The 26,673-nt window shown below is 42.1% G+C and overlaps 2 protein-coding genes and 1 long non-coding RNA gene across 11 annotated transcripts in view; 2 read left to right on the forward strand and 1 right to left on the reverse strand.

The window, feature by feature from the left end:
- The window catches only part of LOC110970621 (DDB1- and CUL4-associated factor 1-like), a 33,012-nt gene extending 12,077 nt beyond the window's left edge, over positions 1–20,935 (forward strand). Inside the window, 22 exon segments of the mRNA XM_051948556.1 lie at positions 2,312–2,491; positions 3,399–3,508; positions 4,892–4,991; positions 5,607–5,776; positions 5,865–5,989; positions 7,038–7,114; positions 7,238–7,402; positions 7,484–7,639; positions 8,754–9,359; positions 9,833–9,869; positions 9,872–10,109; positions 10,193–10,391; positions 10,697–10,779; positions 10,849–10,933; positions 12,651–12,884; positions 13,690–13,783; positions 14,355–14,459; positions 15,381–15,454; positions 16,258–16,347; positions 16,826–16,972; positions 18,305–18,431; positions 20,531–20,935. Of these exon segments, the coding sequence (XP_051804516.1) occupies positions 2,312–2,491; positions 3,399–3,508; positions 4,892–4,991; positions 5,607–5,776; positions 5,865–5,989; positions 7,038–7,114; positions 7,238–7,402; positions 7,484–7,639; positions 8,754–9,359; positions 9,833–9,869; positions 9,872–10,109; positions 10,193–10,391; positions 10,697–10,779; positions 10,849–10,933; positions 12,651–12,884; positions 13,690–13,783; positions 14,355–14,459; positions 15,381–15,454; positions 16,258–16,347; positions 16,826–16,972; positions 18,305–18,431; positions 20,531–20,598 (3,270 nt within the window). The 3' untranslated portion in view covers positions 20,599–20,935.
- LOC127534125 (uncharacterized) lies at positions 3–2,285 on the reverse strand. Of its 8 annotated transcripts, none has more exons than XR_007942109.1 (3): positions 1,991–2,285; positions 1,898–1,959; positions 3–409 (listed from the first exon to the last, which is right to left on the reverse strand). It is a non-coding gene; the product is annotated as an uncharacterized LOC127534125 (long non-coding RNA). The 8 variants fall into 8 exon arrangements; XR_007942111.1 differs by lacking the exon at positions 3–409 and adding an exon at positions 564–595; XR_007942112.1 differs by lacking the exon at positions 3–409 and adding an exon at positions 781–812.
- Positions 20,936–21,868: 933 nt separating the features above from the next.
- LOC110972838 (dedicator of cytokinesis protein 3-like) overlaps positions 21,869–26,673 on the forward strand; it is a 62,638-nt gene continuing 57,833 nt past the window's right edge. Inside the window, exon 1 of one of the 2 annotated variants that reach the window (XM_051948563.1) lies at positions 21,869–22,658. In XM_051948563.1, the coding sequence (XP_051804523.1) occupies positions 22,622–22,658 (37 nt within the window). In that variant the 5' untranslated portion in view covers positions 21,869–22,621. Of the gene's footprint in view, positions 22,659–25,551; positions 25,580–26,673 lie in introns of those variants that run through there. The other variant, XM_051948564.1, reaches the window with a different exon arrangement.

The following is a 26,673-nucleotide window of genomic DNA, read 5'->3' on the forward strand; positions in this document are numbered from 1 at the left end:
ACATCTGGCTGTTTGAAAACATCTGGAATAGGAATGAGGAAACTTCCTGTTGAGGTCTGATCAAACCATCCATCAGTGGGTCAGCAGAGCAGAGCAGAGTTCCTTTAATGTCATCATATAAGCAGAGAAATACAGTAGAAGATTTATGTCTGCGACAGGACCCATGGAAGGTTTTCTGATTTGGTATTAGAAGAATTTTATTTCAGCACTTTTCCCAGAAGAATGAGCTCCAACCACATTCAGTTACAGTCTTAGACTTTACAGGAGCTGCTGAACAGTTTGGTGCTGTGCTACAGGTGTGCTAGCGTTCCTCTACCTGTGCTACAGGTGTGTTAGCGTTCCTCTACCTGTGCTACGGGTGTGTTACTGTTCCTCTACCTGTGCTACAGGTGTGTTAGCGTTCCTCTACCTGTGCTACAGGTGTGTTACTGTTCATCTACCTGTGCTACAGGTGTGTTACTGTTCATCTACCTGTGCTACAGGTGTGTTACTGTTCATCTACCTGTGCTACAGGTGTGTTAGCGTTCCTCTACCTGTGCTACGGGTGTGTTACTGTTCCTCTACCTGTGCTACAGGTGTGTTAGCGTTCCTCTACCTGTGCTACAGGTGTGTTACTGTTCCTCTACCTGTGCTACAGGTGTGTTACTGTTCATCTACCTGTGCTACAGGTGTGTTAGTGTTCATCTACCTGTGCTACGGGTGTGTTAGCGTTCCTCTACCTGTGCTACAGGTGTGTTACTTTTCATCTACCTGTGCTACAGGTGTGTTAGTGTTCCTCTACCTGTGCTACAGGTGTGTTAGCGTTCCTCTACCTGTGCTACAGGTGTGTTACTGTTCCTCTACCTGTGCTACAGGTGTGTTAGCGTTCATCTACCTGTGCTACAGGTGTGTTAGTGTTCATCTACCTGTGCTACAGGTGTGTTAGTGTTCATCTACCTGTGCTACAGGTGTGTTAGTGTTCCTCTACCTGTGCTACAGGTGTGTTAGTGTTCATCTACCTGTGCTACAGGTGTGTTAGTGTTCATCTACCTGTGCTACAGGTGTGTTAGTGTTCATCTACCTGTGCTACAGGTGTGTTAGCGTTCCTCTACCTGTGCTACAGGTGTGTTAGTGTTCCTCTACCTGTGCTACAGGTGTGTTAGCGTTCCTCTACCTGTGCTACAGGTGTGTTACTGTTCATCTACCTGTGCTACAGGTGTGTTAGCGTTCATCTACCTGTGCTACAGGTGTGTTACTGTTCATCTACCTGTGCTACAGGTGTGTTAGCGTTCATCTACCTGTGCTACAGGTGTCTTAGCGTTCCTCTACCTGTGCTACAGGTGTCTTAGCGTTCCTCTACCTGTGCTACAGGTGTGTTAGTGTTCCTCTACCTGTGCTACAGGTGTGTTACTGTTCATCTACCTGTGCTACAGGTGTGTTAGCGTTCCTCTACCTGTGCTACAGGTGTGTTAGTGTTCCTCTACCTGTGCTACAGGTGTGTTAGCGTTCCTCTACCTGTGCTACAGGTGTGTTAGTGTTCCTCTACCTGTGCTACAGGTGTGTTAGCGTTCCTCTACCTGTGCTACAGGTGTGTTACTGTTCATCTACCTGTGCTACAGGTGTGTTAGCGTTCATCTACCTGTGCTACAGGTGTGTTACTGTTCATCTACCTGTGCTACAGGTGTGTTAGTGTTCCTCTACCTGTGCTACAGGTGTCTTAGCGTTCCTCTACCTGTGCTACAGGTGTCTTAGCGTTCCTCTACCTGTGCTACAGGTGTCTTAGCGTTCCTCTACCTGTGCTACAGGTGTCTTAGCGTTCCTCTACCTGTGCTACAGGTGTCTTAGCGTTCATCTACCTGTGCTACAGGTGTGTTAGCGTTCCTCTACCTGTGCTACAGGTGTCTTAGCGTTCCTCTACCTGTGCTACAGGTGTGTTAGCGTTCCTCTACCTGTGCTACAGGTGTGTTAGCGTTCCTCTACCTGTGCTACAGGTGTCTTAGCGTTCCTCTACCTGTGCTACAGGTGTGTTAGCGTTCCTCTACCTGTGCTACAGGTGTGTTAGCGTTCCTCTACCTGTGCTACAGGTGTGTTAGTGTTCCTCTACCTGTGCTACAGGTGTGTTACTGTTCATCTACCTGTGCTACAGGTGTGTTACTGTTCCTCTACCTGTGCTACAGGTGTGTTAGTGTTCCTCTACCTGTGCTACAGGTGTGTTACTGTTCATCTACCTGTGCTACAGGTGTGTTAGTGTTCCTCTACCTGTGCTACAGGTGTGTTAGTGTTCCTCTACCTGTGCTACAGGTGTGTTAGTGTTCATCTACCTGTGCTACAGGTGTGCACGCTCCCAGACGGCGTTCTGTCCGACACGGTGTCTTACGCCCTCTGGCTGCTGGAGTCATCTCACGCCTCGGGGGTCTGCCACGCCACCATGTTCTTCTCCATCTCGTTCTCGTTCAGGGCGGTTCTGCAGCTGTTCGACCTCCAGGATGGACTGAGAAGACTCGTCAACCTGGTAGGAAGTGATTTTAGCATCTTCTGTTTCTTCTAATCACAGAAAAAGTCACATTTCCAGAGCAGATCCATCTTAGAAGAGCCTCTACAGTGCAGCCTTTAGCTCCGTGGTACAAAGAACTTACTGTAATATTTAGTGCAGCTGGTAGGATAATAGTCTGATTATATCTCCCAAACATTCATTATACAAAGAACCAGCTCTGCCACTAACATGTAAGTTTAACTTGACAAACTGTGCGTGTCTGTTTGATTCTGCTCAGTTGAGATGGAGAACAGGTTGACTGTTGTTTTAAAGACAAAGCTGTGAGTTACACTGGAAAAAACAAGCCCTGAACAAACTGAAAAAGCCAGAAAATGCAGCTGGAATCAGGATTTTATCTTCAGATCAGTGTCTTGAAGTGACGGCTGGTTTAGATTTACTCTGAATAAACTTCAGTTTGATCCTTGTTCTGCTGGATGAGAGCAGCTTTAGTCTGAGTTCATAGAAAGTAAAACACAACATAAGTGAGCAGAGAGCTGGAGAGAAGCTAACAGATGATGTGACATTTAATCTCTGCTCCGTTTTCAAACCATGTTTTAGTTCTTGGATGGTTTGAAGTTCTTTCAGACTTTCTAAGTTGGATCTTTGGAAACTTTCACATTTAACTGCTGCAGATGCTTTTATAAAACTTTAGCAGCCACTCAGGCTAAAATTAGGTTTAAAGAAACATGGATTGACTGAAAGTGGTTGAAAAATGGTCATACAAAGAATCCACAAGGATTTAGAAAACTGCATTAGGAGAATTTTTAAAAAACAAAAGACTTGAGCAAATTATATTTCTTTGCTTCATTAAAAACAGTCTTCATGAAAGACTTCCAGCAGCAGATGTTTGTCTCTTCTGGACTCGTTTCTCCTCATCTCCCTGCAGGTCAGTACTTTGGAGATCCTGAAGACGGAGAATGAGGCGTCGCTGATGAACGACGATCAGGTGTTTTCCTGCCGACAGACGGCCAAACACACCTGCATGGCTCTGCGCAGGTAAAGCAGTGGTGGATTAAAGTGGTCTAACTGATGGCAAGTCAGTGGAAGGTGGTCACTAAGTACAAAGATCATCTTCATCATTCAGTGTTTAGTCTCAGAGACTCCTAGAACTCTGGATGTTCTATGATGGAACCGTTGAAACACGTGAATGTTGGTTCTTTAATCTGTTAGCTCATAAATATACAAACACAAATGTTAATATTTGGTTAGATTTATCTGTTTCCTCCTCAGTTTGGTTCTTCTGGTTTCAATCTTCTGGTTTATCTTTGACTCGTCTGGACTCTGTACCTACCATCAGGCATGGAGGTGGCGGTATCATTACACTATAAATTTAACTGACTCAAGTTTGAAACAAAGAAAACAAATGTAGTGGAACGGCACCAATTCTGGTTCAGTTCCACCACATTTTTGGTCTTTCTGACTTGGTTCTTCAGGTTCTTGATGGGTCTAAGTCAGGACTTTGGGGAGACCAGTCTAGAACCTTCATTCTAGAACCTTCATTCTAGAACCTTCATTCCAGCCTGATGGAACCATTTCTTTACCACGTCTGATGTGTGTTTGGACTCATTGTCTGGTTGAAACATCCAACTGAGTCCAAAAACAACCTTCTGCTGATGGCTTTAGGTTTTAACCCTCCTTCTTCTTTATTCCATTTACTTTGTGTGAAGCTCCAGTTCCACAGAGCATGATACTGCCACCACCATGCCTGATGGTAGGTTTGGTGTTCTTGGGGTAAAAAAAAGAACCGCCCAAAACAGTCTGAAACCGGTCCTAAAAAGATCTGAAACCAAATATAAACAGTCCCAACAAAGTCCAGAACCAGTCCAACATCCAGTCCGGAACCAGACCCCCAAAAGCACTTCTGGACAGCTTCAGAGCATGATACTGCCACCTCCATGCCTGATGGTAGGTTTGGTGTTCTTGGGGTTAAAAAACATCCAAGACCCACCCATGACAATCTGAAACCAGTCCTAAAACAGTTCTAAAACCAGGTCCAAAATCAACCCTGAACCAGTCCAAAACAATGTTCACAACCAGTTAGGATAGAGTCTGGAACCAGTCCTAAACCAAAAACATAAGCCACTTTTGGAAACAGTCCGAAACCAGTCCCAAGAAAGTCTAGAATCAGTCCAGAAGCTCTTCCAGAAATCCCCAGAGCATGATACTGCCACCTCCATGCCTGATGGTAGCTTTGGTGTTCTTGGGGTTAATTTTGCTCTTGAATGTCCAAACAAGTTTTGGTTTCTATTTCTACTGTTGGTTTTTGTTGTTTTGTCGCCTTCATGCTGATGTTCTAAAAGTGTTTAGTCTTAAATTCTCTTTGATAAAACATGCAGATGTTCTGGAGAAGCTCAGCTGATTGTGGTTTACTTTGTGAAGGTACTTTGAGGCCCACCTGGCCGTGAAGACCGAGCAGGTGAAGCAGTCTCTCCATGCATCAGACGGAGGCACCATTATTCCCCAGCAGCCGTTTTACAAGGTACCTGCTGGAGTTTTCTTCATCACACCTTTAATTCTACCAACTCCAAGCAGCAAAGGATTTGTTTTGATGAAAAATCACAATGTTAAGCTCAGATTTGGTTCCTTTTCTCCTGTGGAACCAAATGGCATGCAAGGATTGAAGGAAACTTGAAAACCCAACAACTTTTTCTGTTTTTACAGCTTCTTGCTGATTGTGTTGGTGGTTATTTTTTTAAAGACCGTACATCAGAGAGTTCATTGATTAGTATAATACACACACATCACAATACAGTGAATAAATACATCCTTTTCCTGCTTTTTTGCACTTTAAGGAGTGTTTTTTGTTGATACTGCTGTTGATAATATGTCCTGCTTTTGTGTAAATCTCTCTTTTTGATGATTAGAACATCTCATGTAGCAGCTTTTTTAGAGTTTATGTCAACTGTATGAATATTGAATGAAGTATTTATAACACTGTGATGTATCTAGGAACAGATATGAGTTTATTAACGTCTAATGGAGAGTGGTTTGTTAATAAATGTTGCTTTTAGTGATGATGTGTAGCCCATATGTTCAGGTAAAGAGTTTCCAGTAGTTTTTCTCAGTGAGATGCTCGTATGTGTGTTTTTTTCAGGCGTATTCATACAGCAGAGAGCAGATCATTGAGATGATGGAGTTCCTCATCGAGTGTGGACCTCCTCACCTCCGCTGGGAGCCCGTTGAGGTTTTCTACAAACTATCTTGCATTCCTTTAATGCTGCAGCTCATTTCCACCGCCTGCGACTGGAGGACGTACTACGGCAGGTAAGTCGACTTCAGATGCCGTTTCCGGTTTCTTCTGCTCGTCTTCCTGAGGCTTTATGAACAGCTCTATGATGTTTATCTTCTCTAGGAGTGACACGGTGCGTTATGCGTTGGACATCCTGGCCGTCCTGACCGTGGTTCCTAAAGTCCAGCTGGTTCTGGCCGACACCGTCATCGTCCTGGATGAAAACCGGTCGCCTGTTTCCACCGTGGGTCAGTAAAAGTCTTCCACTTTTAGCTTTAGCGGCGTCCCAGAGCAGAGGCTGTGTCCTTTAAAGGCTGAATGCGTCACAACGAAGGTTTTCCATCTCCTTCAAATGACGACCAGTGCGTCCTTCTTTTCCTGAATCAAAACTCCAGCTGTTGATCGAACCGTCACCAATTCCTTCCTTGTTGTTCCATTTACTTTGTGTAAAGCTGCAGTTCCACAGAGCATGATACCGCCACCACCATGCTTGATGGTAGGTTTGGTGTTCTTGGAATTCAAAAAGACCCGCCCAAGACAGTCCTAAACCAGTCCTAAAAAAGTCTAAAACCGGGACCAACATTAATCCTAAACCTGTCCAAAAATGGTAAAAACCAGTCATAAAAAATCAAAAACCAGTACAAAATCTGGACCAAAACCAAACCTAAACTACTCCTAAAATAGTTCAAGACCGTCTGAAACCAGTCCTCATCCTGAGTAAAATAAATCCTAAACCAACTTTAAATCACATCCAGAACCAGGAGAACCAAGACTGGAACCAAACATAAACCAGTCCCAAAGGAAGTCCTGAAGCAGACCAACATCCCGTCTGTTAGACAGCATCAGATGCTTCCTCCTCAGCTTCTCAACTTGATAAAATTTTGACATGCATCAGGTCCGTCCTTCGCAGCCTAACATCTCCCTTCTTCATTATTCCATTTACTTTGTGTAAAGCTCCAGTTCCACAGAGCATGATGCTGCCACCACCATGCTTGATGGTAGGGTTGGTGTTCGATGCAGCCAAACATCTCCCAGGATTCATCAGTGACAGTTCGATCAACAGCTGGAGTTTTAACTGCTCACAACTTGACTGATAAAATTTAAACCATGTCGTCATCCTCGGGATGGAAGTTTGGCGGTCCAGGTTGCTAGGTTATGGAAACAAGAAGTCCGTCCTACGTTTGACTGCCTCGTTTAACAAACGCTCAGATGCAGCCTCTGAATCGGGACGCAGCTTTTAAATCCAGCTCGACTCAAGAGTTTTGTCATTTTGGAGTTTCTTTGTCGTCTCCACAGGAATGAGCATCGTTCTGGGCGTCGCCGAGGGCGAAGTGTTCACCAACGACGCTGAGATCCAGAAGTCGGCGCTGCAGGTGAGAAGATACTCCGTGTTTTTGTCTGAAGAAGTCTTTGGATAAAAACCAAAAAGCCTTAAAATGAACCAATGACCTGATGCTGTAGAATGAAACCCGTCTGACTCCTTGTGTTCCATCCAGGTCATAACCAACTGTGTCTGCGCTCCGGACCAGAACCTGAACACCGTGGCTGCTTTTCCTGTGACCCCCCTCAGACCGACCCTCCACCCCCAGCAGCCCTCCACCCCCCACAACCGGGTTCTGGCCCACATGTGGCGGGTCGTGCAGAACAACAACGGCATCAAGGTAGCAACAGACGATTAGTTCTAGGAAACTGATGTAAGCTGAACATGAGAGGACAGACGCTGTGTTTGTGGCATCCTCCAGGTTCTTCTGTCGCTGCTGTCGGTGAAGACGCCCATCACCGATGCAGACCTGATCCGGGCTCTGGCCTGTAAAGCTCTGGTTGGACTCGCTCGCAGCTCCGCCATCCGACAGATCATCAGCAAGCTGCCGCTCTTCACCAGCGGACACATTCAGCAGGTCTGAACTCCGAATTATGCTAAACTAGCCTGAACGGGTCCAGTCTTTCTCTGTTATCTGCTGCTTTATGTGTGCATTTTGGTTTGTATTTTTCTCCAGCACACAGCAGCCCTCTGAAACTCAAAAACATGTTTTATCTTATAAAAAAAGCCACTGAATTTTCAACTTTCTGATGGTTGTCAAACGCCTCCTATGTGATCTAGAGTTCCATCTGGAATAATAGAGTATTTCGGCAAAATCACTTTTATTTAAAAAACTGCTAGAGGTTCAGGAGTCTTTATACTACATCAAAAACTAGTTTAGAGGTTAAAAACGTTTTTTAATCCGGAAAGGTTTTGTGCTTTCTGATGTTTAATTTTCCCTTCGGTTTAATGCTTTTCTGTTAATAATAACAGCAAGTTTTTTTCCACAAAGCTCAAGAATCAGTCTAAAGAAATGTTTTATTTACAGAAGAATGATTAGTTCAGATGAAGGTTTAACAGACCAGAGTGCTGTAAATAATAATCATGAATTAGGGTCCCAATGAAGTTTTTCTGCCCCTGATCCCTACCCCAGTCATTTTATATTTAGTATCTGCCAGAAGAACTATAGAGAGCATTATGGGAGTTTAGCTAGCGATGGATGGATGGATAATGGATGATAATGGATGGATGGATGATCATGGATGAATAGATGATAATGGATGGATGATGATGGATGGATGAAGATGGATGGATGGATGATAATGAATGGATGATAAAGGATGGGTGGATGGATGATAATGGATGGATGGATGATAATGGATTTATAGATGGATAGATGGATAATAATGGATAATAGAAGATAATGGATGGATGTAATGGATGGATTGATGGATAATGAATGGATGGATAATAATGAATGATAATGAATGGATGGATGGATGATCATGGACGAATTGATGATAATGGATGGATGGATGATAATGGATGGATGGATGAAGATGGATGGATGGATGGTAATGGATGGATGGATACCTTATTAATCCTGGGTTAAATTCAGGCACCATGACAATGACTAATGCAGTATTTAATGACCTCCAGGTAGAGATTAGGTGTTTCAGAGAACAGATTCATCTCCATGTTTTTATCTCCAGCTGATGAAGGAGCCGGTTCTGCAGGACAAACGCAGCGAACACGTCAGGTTCTGCCGCTACGCCGCCGAGCTGACGGAGCGTGTCTCCGGTAAACCTCTGCTGATGGGGACGGACGTGTCTCTGGCCCGGCTGCAGAAGGCCAACGTGGTGGCCCAGTCCAGGATCACCTTCTCAGAGAGGGAGCTGCTGCTGCTCATCAGGAACCACCTGCTGGCCAAAGGGCTGCACTGCACCGCCAACATGCTGCTCAGAGAGGCCAACCTGCCCCTGGCCTCCGTCTCTGCAGGCCCCGCCCCCTCCTGTGTGACTCCGCCCCCCTCCTCCCCGGCGTTGACTAGGACCTGCCGGTTGGCCGGAGGCATCGCCGCTCGTATCTCCGGCCACGTGGGATCGTCTCCGGTGTCTTCGGGCGCTGCAGCTTCTCCTTCATCGTCTCGGTCCTTCATCACTCCCTCCTCTTCATTGACCCTCCCCCCTCCTCCTCCTCAGGGCTCGCCTCTGGTTGGTCGGATTCTGTTCTCACGGGAACGCCCGCTGGCCAATAGCAACTCAGGAAAAAAGCTGTGTGCACTGAAGCAGAAGGCCGACCACGGAGCCTTCATACAGGTCAGCCCATTAGAGACAATAGTCATTTAAAATAATAATATTAATAATGATTATAATAGAAATAATAGTGAGTGATTATTATTTATATTATTATATAAATAATAAGTGGAAGTCACTGAAATGATGAAAATATCTGTCAGATAAATCAGTTCTACCATTTCTCCAACTTTACTGTCACAGATGAGGAATGAAACCAGGAACTGGAAATCACTGAATAGTTAACTAATAATAATTAATAGTTAGTTAATAAGTAACCGTGTTTGTGTGAAACTTTAGCGTCTGTCTTCTAAATCCAGGTAAAGTTCAGTTTTGAACAGATAAACCTGCAGAACATCCTGGATCACTGAGATCAGAGCAGGTTTGGGTGGAATCAGGGTCCTGAATCCAGAACCTCAAACATCTGTCCAGGTCCAGCTGTGCTTCATGTGGAGCTCAGGATCAGCTCTTAACCGTCCTATCTCCTCCTTCATCAGACTCCAGCCATGAAGAAGCAGCTGGAGCGCCTCCTGCCCTCCCCCCCACCCTGGACGGCATCATCACAGAGTACCTGAGGGAGCAGCACGCCCGCTGCCCCAACCCGGTCACCACCTGCCCCCCGTTCTCCCTGTTTACCCCCCACAGATGCCCCGAGCCCAAACAGAGGAGACAGGCTCCTCAGAACTTCACGTCCCGCCTGGCCAGCAGAGTCCTGTACCCCAAGTATGGAGGCGTGGACCGGGGCAGCCTGGACCGGCACCTGATCTTCAGCAGGTAGCCCCGCCCCCTCTGGACGCCATGTTTGTAGTTCATTTAAGGTCAAAGTGGGCTGAAGATGTAGTCCTCCGTCCCTCCAGGTTCCGTCCGATGTCGGTGTTCCACGAAGGAGACGGAGACGAGAGCGGCTTCACCTGCTGCGCCTTCTCCGCCCGAGAACGTTTCCTGATGCTGGGAACCTTATCGGGTCGGCTCAAGTTCTACAACGTGTTCTCTGGAGAGGAGGAGGCCAACTACACCTGCCACACCTCAGCCATCACCCACCTGCAGCCCTCCAGGGTAAATAACAGCTGTGTAAATAATACAATAACACATTAATAACACCTGTAGAAATAGTGTCATTAAATGGACAGAAATAATATTTTTACAACAGTTAAAGCTGCAGCCGTTTTATTAAAAGTGTTGAGTTTTTTAAAAAGCAGAAAACAAACTGATGTCAAACTGTTTCCTGAAGCCTGACTTTGTGTTTTTCAGTCAGTTCATGACTCTGCTGAGCACTGAAGGATGCTGGTAGTTTCCTGGATAAAGTTTACTGCAGTTAGAACACTAAATGATGCGTACTGACTCCTGTCTGTGTGTTTCAGGACGGGAAGCTGCTGCTGACCTCGGCTTCATGGGGAGTTCCTCATTCAGCGCTGTGGAGCCTGGACGGCGTCTTCAGCATGAAGTAGGACCCTCTTCACATTTCATTTTTATTTCATTTTGGACTCTGGCTCTGACTCGTCTTCTCTCTCAGGAACTCGTTCGTGGACGATCACTACGTGGAGTTCAGTAAACTTTCTCAGGACCGAGTCATCGGAACCAAAGAACAAGTCGCACATGTAGGTTCTTAAAACCACCAATGAATTCCACTTTTTATTTCACTTCTTTATCAGATTCTTCCTTCTCAATGCTTCTGCCTGCTCTTCTATTCCATTACTTCTCTTGAGGAATTTTACTATTTTCAGTTTAAAATGCAACGTCCAGACGGATTAGAAAAGTACAAACATTACTTGAAGTATCTTACTATAACTTAATGTAGCTTAATTAGCTAAATTTAGCTTAACGTAACTTTCAGTAACTTAATGTAACTTAATTTAACTTTAATGTAACTTATTATATTTTAACATAACTTAATATATTCTAACATCATAAGTACATCATAAGAGTAAACTATGAGTCAGTTTTCAATGTTAGCTTATACTTTGTCTGTGTCACATATCCTGTCATGCATGTATTCAAATGTGTGTTGTGTTTTCCTTGCTTTCCCACCCCTCCCTCTTCTCCCATCCCTCCCCCTTGCCCTCTTCTGTCCTTCTCAACCCGCCCGGCCAGCAGGCAGATGGGTCCCCCCTATTTAGAGCCGGGTTCTGCTCGAGGTTTCTTCCCTGTTAAAAGGGTGTTTTTCCTTGCCACTGTCGCCTTTGGGCTTGCTCTGGGGGTCAGGCATATGGGTTCTGTAAAGCGTCTTGAGACGATTTGACTGTAATTGACGCTATATAAATAAAATTGAATTGAATTGAATTGAATTAACATAACTTAATCTAACTTATTGTAACTTAATATATTTTCACGTAACTTAATAGAATTTAAAGGCATTAGAGGAGATTTAATTTCCTACGACTCTGAACATAGCATGCGCACATACAATTCTCCCTCACCCCCCTCTAACCTCCCCCCTCTTAACATTTACGAAGAAACGCCCCCCTCCAGAAACTTGCGTAGGACTCGTGAAGTTGTCTTTTACGGCTGGGTCCCCCTGGATCTTTATCTGCCATTATGTAAAAAAAGATGAGCAAAACAAGTCTCCAGCTAACTACGAAGCTGTACCAAAGCAACACATACAGAAAACACGTAAGTCCAAGGCGTACGTAATCTACGTAACTAGGCCTGAGCCGGAAGATTTTTGATTGACAGGAAAGGGAGCAAACCAAACGCCTCGGTCCGAGCGCGTTGATTGGCTGATGTTTTTCAGGTCCTGCTATGTCCACAGTTATTTATTTTTTTTAATTTTTTATTCTTTTAGAAACCATACATACAAGTCCACTAAAGGTCAGTATATTCATTTTATGTGAATCAGACAAATTAAACAAAAAAAAACCATCCTCCATAATGCCTTTAATATATTTTAACGTAACTTAATTTAACTTTAATGTAACTTATTATATTTTAACGTAACTTCACGTAACTGAATATATTTTAATATAACTTAATGTAACTTAATTTATTTTAAGTTCAGTTCAGTAAATTTATTTCAAACCTGCACACAGCTCTTTTGACAACAGGCATAAAATTATATCTTGGTTTGAAAATGGGATGGATGAAGCAAAAGCTTTTAAACGTAACCTAATGTAACTTAATTTAACTTTAATGTAACTTATTATATTTTAACGTAACTTAATATATTTTAATATAACCTAATGTCGCTTAATTAAATTTTAATGTATCCTTAGTGACCTTTTATACATTTTCTTTCTTTTTCTGACCCTTTGACAGCAGAGTAGTGTGAAGAGTCACCAGGCAGTGTGCTTTGTTTTAAATGAAATGTTTTCCGGTCAGATCTATGACATCCAGACGGGCCAGCAGACTCTGACCCTCAACGATCCAACGCTGGCCAACAACTACAAGAGGAACTGCGCCACCTTCAGCCCGACCGACGACCTGGTGCTGAGCGACGGCGTCCTGTGGGACGTCCGGGCGTCCAGGGCGATTCACAAGTTCGACAAGTTCAACATGAACCTGAGCGGCGTCTTCCATCCCAACGGTCTGGAGGTCATCATCAACACGGAGATCGTATCCTCTGGTCTGAAGGCAGAAGTGACCGAGTTTAGCTTCACTCTAGTTTTTGCAGCCATGTTGACTTTTTAAAACACTAAAGGACAGAAACCTCGTTCTGGGGGTTTTACTTTTCTAAACAGTTGTATAAAATAGTTTTTATGTGAAAGTAGAAAGCTTAAGTCACCAGATGGAGGATGCAGGTCTGAACCTACTGCTGGATGATCGTTTTTATTCCATCAAGCTGGATTTCAGAAACCCAGTGGAGTTTGAGACGACAAAAACACATCGATTCTTATTTTAAGGTGATTGAACACTAATAAAAACACATTTATGAAGATGATATTCCATTTCTGCCAGACCTACAAAGGAGAACTTCAGCCTTTTGGGAAATGAGCCTACTGCTTTCTTTTCACAAAGTTGGACCAGAACGTGAATTAAGTAATAGGTGGTGGTTTTCCAGATGACGGAGGTTTGTTGATTGGACGGTTCTCGGCCATCTCAGTCCAATAAAAAAGTTGTTTATTCTCAGAAGCGATTTGATTCTGAACTAAAGTTAGAAACAGACAATTAGAGCAGGAGATCTGTTGGAGGTTCACAGGTCCTGAAAAACGAAATACAAATAGTAGATATGAGGAATGTAGTTCTTCATGTTTGTTATTTTGTTGTAGTTTTTACATGTGGGTATCTGAAACATGTCTAACTATAAGGGACGATGTTTTCAGTTCCTTCTTATCTCCTTGTGTCTTTTATCTTCAGTAACAGTAGTTGTAGGCCTGTGGACTGTTGCTATGTACCTTTGAGCCTTAACAGCAGGTTTCAGTGGGACCTGAGGACCTTCCATCTCCTCCACACAGTTCCAGCTCTGGACCAGTGCAGGCTGGTCTTCAACAGCAACGCCACCATCATGTATGGAGGTATGGAAGCTCCTGGTGTTCACTGTAGACATGTGGGAAACCTGCATTCTGTCCAGCAGCCACCAGAGGGCGACTCCTGGCTGTTAGAGAGACTAACTTAACTTAATGTAACTTAACGTAGAATGAAAACACGCCTGTTATTAACCTTAGACTGTGTATTAGTGTGAACATGTGGGAAACCTGCATTCTGTCCAACAGCCACCAGAGGGCGACTCCTCTGGCTGTTAGAGAGACTAACTTAACTTAATGTAACTTAACGTAGAATGAAAACACGCCTGTTATTAACCTTAGAATGTGTATTAGTGTGAACATGTGAGAAACCTGCATTCTCTCCAACAGCCACCAGAGGGCGACTCCTGGCTGTTAGAGAGACTAACTTAACTTAATGTAACTTAACGTAGAATGAAAACACGCCTGTTATTAACCTTAGAATGTGTATTAGTGTGAACATGTGAGAAACCTGCATTCTCTCCAACAGCCACCAGAGGGCGACTCCTCTGGCTGCAGTTCTTGTTGAATTCTCTGAGAAAGTGAGCCTGATCCTCTCTCTTTTATTTCCCTTCCTGTCCAGCTGTGCTGCAGGCCGATGATGAGGACGACGCCATGGACCAGCAGATGAAGAGTCCCTTTGGCTCCTCCTTCAGGACGTTTGATGCTACTGACTACAAGCCCATCGGTAGGCTCCACTTCCTGTTTGATTAGCCACACATTTCCTCCTCTGACGGTTTGGACAGTTCATGAAACTTTATGGATGGTGGAGTGTTTAGGTGTTGGTCGGTTTCTTTCCAGTTTCATTTATTAGAAGCTTTTGTCCAACGCAGCGTCCATCTGAGAGGAGATCCAAAGATCTTTAAAAGTCCAAAAACCATCTGAGAGGAGATCCAAAGATCTTTAAAAGTACAAAAACCATCTGAGAGGAGATCCAATGATCTTTAAAAGTCCAAAAATCATCTGAGAGGAGATCCAAAGATCTTTAAAGGTCCAAAAATCATCTGAGAGGAGATCCAAAGATCTTTAAAGGTCCAAAAACCATCTGAGAGGAGATCCAATGATCTTTAAAAGTCCCAAATACTGAAAATCCATTTTAAAATAGTTTCGAGTGTTTGCGTGGAGACATTTCAGTATAAAAAGATCCTCAGAGATAAAGTTAGAAGATAGAAAGTGTCATTCATCTGTTGGTCACTGAGATAGTCTTCTTCCTGAAGGGGGCGGGGCCAGCAGCAGCTCATTTAAAGCTACAGACCCTGAAACAGCCGGTTTTAGAACAAAACCAGGAGAAATCAACCGTCTTTGTGGTGTTTTCAGCTGAAAAGTTGACGTGTGAGACTTTTATTAATTTGCTGATTAGATGCACGACGTCAGACCTTTAAACCTGCGATGTTCTCACTGTGTGTCCTTCTGATTTATTATAATTATTGTTTAATAGTAGGCTGTAGAATCAGTGTTTGTTGTTGACTCTTAGATGTAAATGTTTGGTTTGGGTCTTTGTGTGTTATTATATCTGTTTATCAGACTAATAAAAAGTGTATTTATGTTCCAGAGTGAAGATTCGTGTCAGTTTTTAACGGCTCTGTTTGTTTTTTCTTGTTTTTTTTAGCCACCGTGGACGTGAAGAGGAACATCTTTGACCTGTGCACCGACACCAAGGACTGCTATCTGGCCGTCATCGAGGTGCTGTGGTGGAATTCTGCTTCCGCCTCGTTGGTTTTTATTCAGACTGAACGGATCCGCTCAGAATCAGCAGATTGTTTTGGATAATTCAGATCCTCAAGTGTTAAAACATGAGATTTAAAGTTTAGCCAGAATCACCGTTTATTTATTATTATTATCAGAAACAGACACATGCAGGAACCGACGATTGTTTCTGTGACTCCAAACTGTTCACATCCCATAATACTTGTAAAGGAAATAAACAGGAAGCAGCTTCAGTGTTCAGACTGAGACTCCTGGATGGATTTAAACTGATCTGAAGTCTGTTTTTGCTCCTAAACGTCTTCATGTCTACCTGCTGGACTGATGAAGTTCTGACGCTCAGAAAACGTCCAAAATGACAAAAAAATGTCAAAAATAACAAATATTACAGGAAAAAAAGATTCAAAATATGTCAAAACTCACTTTAAATCACTTTAAATGACCAAATTTTCTGCAAAATAATTCAAAAATACGTCCAGTTTGATGAATATTTGTCCAAAATGATTCAGAATGTGTCCAGAAAACAGGAACAAACAAAACTCCAGAATGAATCTAAAATGGCAGAAGAAATTGTCCAACAATTGAAAATGTGAACAAAATGACGTGAAGCTTGTAGAGAATTTTTCCAAATGTTTTCAAAGTAAAATGAAGAACTTCAGATCTGTTTAGGCTCAGAAATGAATCCTGAAAACACGTCCTCAGTTTGCTGGTTTTCTGTTGAATAACAGAAGTGTTTCTAGACCAGTCTGACTCTGGTTAATGACTTCCTGTTTCCTGTCCAGAACCAGGACACGGTGAGTCTGGACACCGTCTGTCGGCTCTATGAGGTCGGCCGACACAAACTGGCAGAAGAAGGAGACGACGACGACCAGGTGGTGATTAATATTATTATTATTATTATTATTATTATTGTTAAAACACATTGATGACGACCAAGTCATTATTATTATTATTATTAATAATAAAATTATTATTCAAATTATTATTAAAACGCATTAATGAGGACCAGGGGATGATGATGACTATTATTATTATTATTATTATTATTATTATTATTAATAAAACGCATTAATGAGGACCAGGGGATGATGATGACTATTATTATTATTATTATTATTATTATCATTATTAATAAAACGCATTAATGAGGACCAGGGGATGATGATGACTATTATTATTATTATTATTATTATTATTATTAATAAAACGCATTAATGAGGCCCAGGTGATGACGACTATTATTATTATTATTATTATTATAATTATTATTGTTATTAATAAAACGCATTAATGAGGCCCAGGTGATGATTATTATTATTATTGTTGTTAAATCTAAATGTTCTCCTCCAGGACGATGAAGATCAGGATGAAGACTCCTCAGATTCAGACGATGAAGACGACGATGATGATTTGGACGCAGAGCTTCTCCTGGAGGAGCTGACCAATCAGGATGAAGGAGAAAATGAGGGCGGAGCCGACTCTCCCACCAATGACGAGGTAGCTGACGGTCCACTTCCTGTCTGATGAAACGTTTAAAACACAAGAAATCATTTAAATCATGTTTAATTCAGGTTTAATTCAGCTTCATACGGTCCTACATGTTTCATATCTGCCTCCATCCAGTAATTCTGGACACTTTTTCATATTTCTGGACCAATTTCAGACATTTTTGAGTCTTTCCAGACAGATTTAAGTCTTTTTAACATTTTTTTTTTGAGTATTTCTGTACAAGCTTCACATCATTTTGTTAATATTTTCATCATTTCGGACATATTTTCAATATTTCTAAGCTTTTTTCTGCCATTTTAGATCAATTTTGGAGTTTTTATTTGTCCCTGTGGACACATATTAAGTCATTCTGGACAGATTTTAGGTCATTTTGGACAAATATTCGTCACACTGGCTATGTTTTTTAAACGTTTTGGAGATGTTTTAAGGTATCTGGGCAAATGTTTTTGTCATTTTGGACATTTTTTGATAATTTTAGACCAATCTGATGTCATTTTGGACATGTTTTAGTCATTTTATACTAAATTTTTAACATCTTGGTGTCATTTAGGACTGTTTTCTGTTTTCTGTGATTTTAGCAGGGTTTGATCTTTGATTTTCTTGTAATTTTTGTCATTTTAAACAGATTTAGGTGGTTTTTATAATCTTTCTTGTCATTTTAGACATTTTGTGAGCCTCAGATCTTCATCAGTCCAGCAGACAGACTCAGGACATTCAGAGGAAAAACACATTTTAAAAAATGATGTTGATCATGTCTCATGTAATGTGGACATTTTTAAAGTGGTTCCAGACAGAATTTGTGTTATTTTGGAAGTTTTTTGAATATTTCTGCACATGGTTTCTGTCATTTTGATCCTGTTCTCACGTTGTTGGACGTCTTTTATGTGTTTTTGAGCTTTTATAGAAACAGTTTGGAGCTTTTGTTCGTCCTTTTAAACAGTTTGAAGCCCTCTGGACATTTCTGAGTCTTTCTGGGCAGATTTTAAATCATTCAGGATGGATATTTGACATGTTGGACATGCTTTGAGTCCCTTTGGAGATTTTAGGACAATTGGACAAATTTTTGTCATTTAGGACAAATGAGAATAATTCTGTTGAAGCTTCATGTATTTTATGTATTTTTCCTTCATCCAGAAACACCTTAAGAACCTAAAGCAGGAGTCCAGTGGCTTCTTACCAACTTCATTTTTAATATTTTGTTGTTTCCAGCTGCTTACTATGTTTTCACTCTTCTCTGAGACTCCATCCATCGCGTCCTCAGACTTAAAGCTCATAGACAGATGAGTCCAGATGTTTCCTCACGTCTCTGCTCTCCTCCAGGATCCAGATGTTCTCGGCAGCGACAGCAGCGACAACAACGACTCGGAGGATTCAGACTCGGAGGACTCGGATCATTCGGACGGAAGCGACGAAGGTTCAGATTCTCTGAACCCCGAAAACACAGAAGGTGAGAAACGGTTGGTCCGTGGGCCGGAGGAGGGCCGGTGAGGGGTTACTGCTGTCTGTTCATGTTCTGTTCATGTGTGTTCATGTTGGAGTGAATCCTGGTTTCTTCAGGAACGCAGCTTTAAATCCGTCTTTAAGGAGCATCTGGTTTCCTTTTGCTTCCTCTGGTCACAGACAAATTCGTTGCTTTTTTATTGTAACTTAATCTCTGTTGACATTTCTTGACATTCGTAGTTTACATGGTAGAAGTTTCTGCTTTCTTTGTTTTCACAGACCAAATAAAAAACTTCAGACTACGCCGGATAAAAGGAAAACAAGGAACAAAACAAACAAATATTAAATAAACACGTTCCATTCTGTGGTATAATTAATAAACCAGCATGGTCTTTATTCAGTGACTCTACAGGAAGTTTAAGGTCTACAGCGTTTCATCGTCACATGGAACTAGTTGATGATCAGAGCGGATGAATACGTCGTCACACGGCGCTATCAGACGCTTTGTTTCCATTCTCTGGTTGTTCTCCACCTTGGATTGTGCTACATTCACTAACTTTTTACCTTCATTATGGCTCCCAGCATAAGTCAGACTCTTCTGATGCTGGAAGAAAAGGAAAGCCGTCTGCATGGAAGTGAAATTAGACAGAATAAAACGCTGAGGTTGTAAAAACAGGTCAACATGTTCTGTTATCTTCTAGTAAAATGATTCATACATGCATGAAAGTCGCTGCTATTCATGACTTTATGAAGAACTGATCGATATAGAGATGCACGGAACGGAATTGGTTACATTTTCAGAGTTCCGACTTACGGAGAACATCAACTTCCATCAGCCCATAAGAAAGAACTCTGATGTAAAGCAAAGACCTCCTGTACCTGGTCTGTAGTCATGGAGACAGGTTGGGGGAATCCTTAGGAGATAAATGTCATAGAATCAACAGGAACACGACGGGCTTCATCGTTCAGTGAACATGGAGCAGATTACCGACACACTAAGGCTCAGAAAATCTCAGTGTGTCGGTAATCTGCTCCATCCAGGTGTTCAGGTTTCCTCCATCTGATAGTTTATCTCGTCAGAGCTGCTCGGTATAGGGTTTGGAAGGTTTTTCTTGGTGCTAACATCCAGGCCGTTAGTATTACCCCTAGTACTGGTCTGTCAGAGAGCGTCAAACACAGCTTTCCAAAAAAATGAGTATTTTCAGAAATTAATTTTTTGTGTGAAAATGTAGCTCCTCAGCATCAGTTACCATGGAGATCTAGCTCCACAGCATCAGTTACCATGGAGATCTAACCCCACAGCATCAGTTACCATGGAGATCTAGCTCCTCAGCATCAGTTACCATGGAGATCTAACTCCTCAGCATCAGTTACCATGGAGATCTAACCCCACAGCATCAGTTACCATGGAGATCTAACTCCTCAGCATCAGTTACCATGGAGATCTAACCCCACAGCATCAGTTACCATGGAGATCTAGCCCCACAGCATCAGTTACCATGGAGATCTAACTCCTCAGCATCAGTTACCATGGAGATCTAACCCCACAGCATCAGTTACCATGGAGATCTAACCCCACAGCATCAGTTACCATGGAGATCTAACTCCTCAGCATCAGTTACCATGGAGATCTAACCCCACAGCATCAGTTACCATGGAGATCTAGCTCCAAAGCATCAGTTACCATGGAGATCTAACTCCTCAGCATCAGTTACCATGGAGATCTAACCCCACAGCATCAGTTACCATGGAGATCTAACTCCTCAGCATCAGTTACCATGGAGATCTAACTCCTCAGCATCAGTTACCATGGAGATCTAACCCCACAGCATCAGTTACCATGGAGATCTAACTCCACAGCATCAGTTACCATGGAGATCTTGCTCCACATCAGTTACCATGGAGATCTTGCTCCACATCAGTTACCATGGAGATTCAGCAGGTTAAACCTTCGTGACGCTTCGTGGTCAGAACAATCAAACCAACAGGACAACTTTAGTTTTTCTTGATGCTGGATTTTCTTCTTCCTGTTTCCTGTCGGTAATGATGGTTTCACTCTGACTGTTGAACTGTTTAAGGATATTCTTCTGTATCTTCTGGCTGCAGATCTGGGAGGAGACTCTGACGACGAGGATCTTCGGTTGCTGCGTCTCCGTAGCCGATGGTTCTCCTGACGCTGCTGGGACTTATTTCATTTTTCTATTTAAAACCAGGCGATCAGTGAAGACCTGCAGGGTTCTCTCCTGGTGGATTCTTTAGACGTGAAGAGAGACGACACAAATAAAATGCTTCCAAAGACTGAGAGTCTCACATGAATCCACAGACTTGTTTGTTTGTTTGTTTGTGTTTAAGAGTATTTATGAAAGTGATTCTGATTTAAGGAGACTTTATAGAATCATCTTGTTTTCTTGTAAATGAAACATTCAGGGAGAATTTCAAATTCACAATATTCACTATTTTCTAAATGTACCTTTCAGCCGAATGTTAATATAAAAGCAGAATGATGTGGAACTGCAGTGTGACTCCTCATTTACCCTGAAGACAGGAACCAGAACCATCCTCAGTCCACTAGAAGGAACCAGACTCATCTACAGGAACTGTATCAATGATCAGAGTTCTACCTTCAGACTGGGAATATCTCCAGAGTTCCAGGTCCTTGAAGTCCACAGAGGAGAACGTCCCCTGGAGAAAGTTCTAGAGTAGACCTACTGACAACTGGACAGTAGTCGGTAGATCTACTGTAGAACTTTTTTCAGTTGTCTGTAGGTCTGCTCTAGAACTTTCTCCAGCTGTCGGTAGGTCTACTCTAGAACTTTCTCCAGCTGTCGGTAGGTCTACTCTAGAACTTTCTCCAGAGGACGTTCTCCTTTCCTGCTTCCAATCTGTAAGATTAGTCCCACTTAGAACATTCCAGGCTTTTCCCAGTGTTGATTTTCCTTTTAGTGTTTCTCAAGATACTGTTCTTCATTTACAGTTTTTTTTCAGTGCGTTTTTTTTACATTTTTTTTTACAGTGGTAGTGTTTTAACGGTATTTTCCAGTGTTAGTGTTTCATTTTACAATTTCTTTCAAGTGTAATTTTCTTTACATTTTTTGCAGTGCCAGTGGTGTCTTGCAGTTTTTTAGTTTGTGTTCTTTGTGTGTATTTTTTTACAGTGTTAGTGTTCTTTGCGTGTTTTTTCCCCAGTGTTGGTGTATTTAATGTTGTTTTACAGTGTTAGTGGTTTTTTGTTACAGTTTATTCCGGTGTTAATGTTTTATTTTTTACAGTTTTTCCAGTGTTTTTAAAACAGTTGCTCCAAGGTTAGTATTTTTACAGTGACAGCCTTTTTCCATCCAGCGCTGGTGTTTTTTCCAGTGTTATTTCTCCCTCCAGTGTAATATATATGTTTTTATACAGTTAATATTCTTTTTTTCTGTGTTATCTCCAGTGTTATTCCCCTCCAGTGTCCAGTGGCTGCGCTGCTCCTTTCCCGCCACAGGGCGGCAGCACCGCGTCATTTCCGTCCATCAGCTGTTGATGATCTGCAGCTGATCAGAGGATATTTCACTTCAGCTGCTTCTTTTCCTCCAAACTCCGCTTTCATCCGCAGCTTCCGGTCGGTCTCTGTCTCCGCTGCTGGACGTCGGTACCGGACCGGTTCGTCCGTCCGAGCAGCGGCTCTGATCCGGTTCCTCTGATGCTGTTGCGTTCTGACGCACCAAGAACCGCCTGATTCATTCCGAGGCGACAAGTTCGGTGTCGCAGCCCGATGACCAGGACCAGGACCAGGACAGGACCCAGGACCAGGACAGGGACCAGAACCAGGACAGGGACCAGAACCAGCATGTGAGCCGGAGCTGCTCAGACGGATTAAATTTGTGTTTTTTTTTATTTTCATGCTAGCTGATTTCTGTCCTCCCTCCTCTGGACCGGACCTGCAGCAGAACCTTAGTGTTCCGGTGGTGTTCTGGTCGGTTCCTGGTCCGGATCGAACCTCCGTGACGCCGCTGAACGCAGCTCGTCGCCGCTGCGCCATGCGTCAAACCAAACCGGACCGGATCCCGGAGCGGAGCGTTTAACGGACACGGACCGGGTTTAGTCCTTCTGGTTCCAGCTGATTGAAACTTTTCCGGTTCCTCTCTGGTTCCTCCGTGGATTTTGTCCATGAAGCGTCTCCGCGGGTGATTTTTACACTTCCTGTGGATTTGTTTGACGATGTGGACACCGACGGAGGACGAGAAGATCGGAGTCGGTGAGTAGATCTGGTTTTCTGCTGCTGGTTGGAGTCTTTGTGTTCCTCTGAGATGTTTGGGTTGGACCTGCTGGTTCTGGTCTGACAGCAGCTCTGGAGGTTCTCAGGATGTTCTGGTTTTTGATCTCAGATGTTTTTAGGTTTGGTGAAGCTTCAGATAATCTCCATTAATCCTCAGAAACATCCAGAGATGCAGCAGAAGGACTTCCGGTCCTGATGCTGCTCCTGGACGGTTCTGGAGAGTCCAGATGGAGAACCCGTTCAGACCTACTTCTGCCCTTTAGTGGTCTCCTGATGCAGCAGAACTCTGAGGATCGTGTTTGGACTCATTTATGTCATTTAGTTCAAAGGTTGAATCGTTCTGGACAGTTTTTGAGACATGAGACACTATTTCAGTTTCTGAGGACGTCTTTAGGTCTTCTGGAACCATCTGAGTTGTTTTGTGAATGTTTCTGTGATACTGGACAGATTTCAGTCATTTAGGACGGATTTTAGTTATTGTTGACATGTTTAAGTCACTTTGGACACATTTGGGTCATTCAGGACAGATTTTCAGCTACTTGGAACAGATTTCTACTCAATGTGAGTCATTTATGTCAAACTTTGCGTCATTTTGGTCAAAATCTGAGCGTTTCTGGATAAATTTTTGAACCACTAAAGACGTATTTTGATTCACTTTGGTCCAGTTTTTGACACTGGAGGAAGTTTGAGCGATTTAAGACCAAATTTGGAGCAAATCAGGACAAACTGAGTCTTTTTTGACGTTTTTTTTCATCACATTTAACACATTTTGAGTGACTTTGTAGAAATTTGTGCAACACTGGATGAATTGTGAGTAGTTTTTTGGAGACATTCCGGTGACACTGGACACATTTTAATTCATTTTGGAGTACTTTTTGTGAAACTTTTTGTTATTTAGAGCAAACTTTCAGTCTTTTTGGAGGAATCTGTGTGACTCTTGAGAAATTTGGGGTAATTTAGGGCACATTGTGAGTGATCAAGAACAGAATTTGATTCACTTTGGTCCAGTTTTTGTGACACTGGATGAAGTTTGACTTATTTAGGACAGTTTTTGAGTAATTTAGGACAGTCTTTGTCTCATATAAGCTGGGTTTCTGTCCCATCGGACAGAGTTTGGATGATTTTTGAGAGATTCTTGTGAATCCTGAGCAGGTGGACGGCAGACGACAGGAAACTAGCTCCGGTTAAACTCTGTAAACATCGGGTCTGAGCAGCGTTTCCCTGTCGCTGTTGTCGCTGGACGAGCCGTGCATACCAAGGCAGGACGAGCGGTAACTCAGAGCGGCGACCAATGGAGGCCCGGCTGTTGCAGAAAACGGCTATTCAGAGCCATGAATGCAGCTTTGTGGCTCCCATAGAGGCTCCTGAATGCAGCGTGGCCTCCCTCAGGGCTGCTCGGCTCAGCGCTCGGTTCTCACACTGCAGACGGACAAAAAAGACAGGAGACGGACAGACTGACGGACAGACTGACGGACAGACGGACGGACAGGTTGATGGACTCGTCTTCATCAAACACCTGCAGCGACTGTTGGACGGTTTAACGTCAGTTTGATGGAGCAGAGTGCAGAAAAACACAAAATATCCATGATTCAGCCTGAAAGCAGCAGATATACACCAGGACCATTAATGAGACAAACGTAAACATGATAAACAACCTTCAGGGCTTCAGTAGGGTTCTAGGTACCGTCTGTGCTGGAACCCTAAATAAACACATAAATGTGGAGGTTCCAGCACAATTAGATCCTTTTTCATAAAAACAAGTGAATCTGTAGAAACACCCTCCAGTAATCATCCAGTAACTTTATTTAATGAAGGAAGAAAAGTTTTTATCGTCATACTGAGAACATTTTCAGGCCCTTAAAGTTTCAGGCTTTTGCATTTTTTCGCTCATTTTTCATCATTTCTGAGCCTCATGGCTTCATAAAGTAAAAACTGAACATAAAAGACCAAACTATGACACAAAACAAACCCAAAATGACATAAAAGGCTCAAATCTGATGCAAATCCACCACAAAAATATGTGAAATGTCCAAAATGTGACACACAGTGACCACAAAAGACCAAAATGTGAAACACAGAAAGACGTGGAACCAACAAACTGAGACACAAAAGGGCTTAAAACAGCCAAAATGTTGAACTAAACGACAGCAAAATTATTTTAAAAGTCTCAAATCTGATGCATAAAAACCACAATGATATAAAATGACCAAACTGAGATACAAAAAGTCCTAAAAAATCCTAAATGTTCCACAGAAAACCCCCAAAATGGTGTAAAAAGTCTAAACTGTGACGAAAATCACCACTAAAGGCCAAAAATGTGACACAAAATGACCAAAACGTGATGAAAACAACCACAAAATGACAAAGTGAACAGAAATGACTGACTTTGTATCATCTTTTACACTTTTACCTCATTTTTGGTTGTTTTGTGGAACATTTACATCTTTTTCCATCAGTTTGTTGGTTTTACGTCTTTTATGTCTCAGTCTGTTTTTGAGTCATTCTGGGCTTGTTTTAGGTCACGCTGGTCATTTTGATCACATTTACAGTATTTTGTCTTTTTGTGGTGGTTTTCTTTCTTGATTTGAGTGTTTTAGGGTTTTTATTTTAATTTTGCTTCATATTTTTGCCTTTTTATGTCATTTTGTGGTTGTTTTGTGTCACATTTTGTGACTTTTTCTCATGGTTTTGCATCAGATTTGAGTCTTTTTACATCATTTTAGTTTATTTTTGTGTAACATTTTGGTTGTTTTACACCTTTTTTTATCACAGTTTGGTCATTTTATGGTTGTTTTGCAGTTTAACGTCTATTTTCTTATATTTGATCCCAGAATCGTCTTCTACATGAAGTTACGTAGCTCAGAAATGATGGAAGAAGACTGAAAAGATGCTAAAGTTAGGTACTTTAAGAGCCTGAAGATATTCATAGAATCAAGGTAGAACTTTTCTGACAACTTTCTGTGGTGCTCTGCTTTGAGTTGTATTCATGTTGCATCGTTTTGTGGTGGTTTTGCATCACATTTTGGACGTTTTGTCGAACATTTTGGACGTTTTAAGTCATTTGGGTCACATTTTGGAAATTATGGCTTTTAGTGCAGATTTTGCATCAGATTTGAGTCTTTTTATGTCATTTTGGTTTTGTTTTGTGTAACATTTTGCTGGTTTTATACCATTTTACATCACGGTTTGGTGGTTTTCCATCATTTTGTGGTTGTTTTGTGTCAAATTTTGGATATATTAAGTCATTTTGTAACATATTTTGGACATTTTATGGCTTTTAGTGGTGGTTTTCATCAGTGTTTAGAGTTTTTATATCATTTTATTGTTGTTTTGTGAACCCTTTAGGCTGTTTTACCGCTATTTGCATCTGTTTGGTCATTTTGCATCATTTTGTGGTGGTTTTGTGTCACATTGTGGACATTTTGCATCTTTTAGTTGTGATTTTTGCATCAGATTTTCACCTTTTACATCATTTTGGGTTCGTTTTATGTAACTTTTTTGCTGCTTTTATACCATTTTAGGGCCTGAAGTGGCCACAGTATGAAGTTAGAACTTTTCTGACTCCTTTCTGTGGTCTTCTGCTTTTAGTTCTGTTCGTGTTACATCTTTTTCTTGCTTCACGTTTTGGACATTTTGAGTCTCGTTGTGGTTATTTTGTGTCACACTTTGGGTGTTTCAGCGCTTGTAGTGGTGATTTTGTATCAGATTTTGGTCTTTTTAAGTTATTTTGGGGATGTTTTGTGGAACATTTTGGCTGTTTTACACCTTTTTGCATCAGTTTGGTGATTTTACATCATTTTGTCTTCAGTTTTTACCTTAAAGTCATGAGGCTCAGAAATGATGGAAAATTAGTGAAAAACACCAAATTTTGCTTCTTTTAGGGCCTGAAAATATTCTGAGTCTGAAGGTAAAACCTTTGCTTCATTAGTTAAGTTCCTGCTGGTGGTTTGTTGATGTCATAAATGGACTGAAAGCAGCAGAACGAGGAAGTGAG

This window comes from Acanthochromis polyacanthus, chromosome 5, assembly GCF_021347895.1.
Source record: "Acanthochromis polyacanthus isolate Apoly-LR-REF ecotype Palm Island chromosome 5, KAUST_Apoly_ChrSc, whole genome shotgun sequence".
Lineage (NCBI taxonomy): Eukaryota > Metazoa > Chordata > Actinopteri > Pomacentridae > Acanthochromis > Acanthochromis polyacanthus.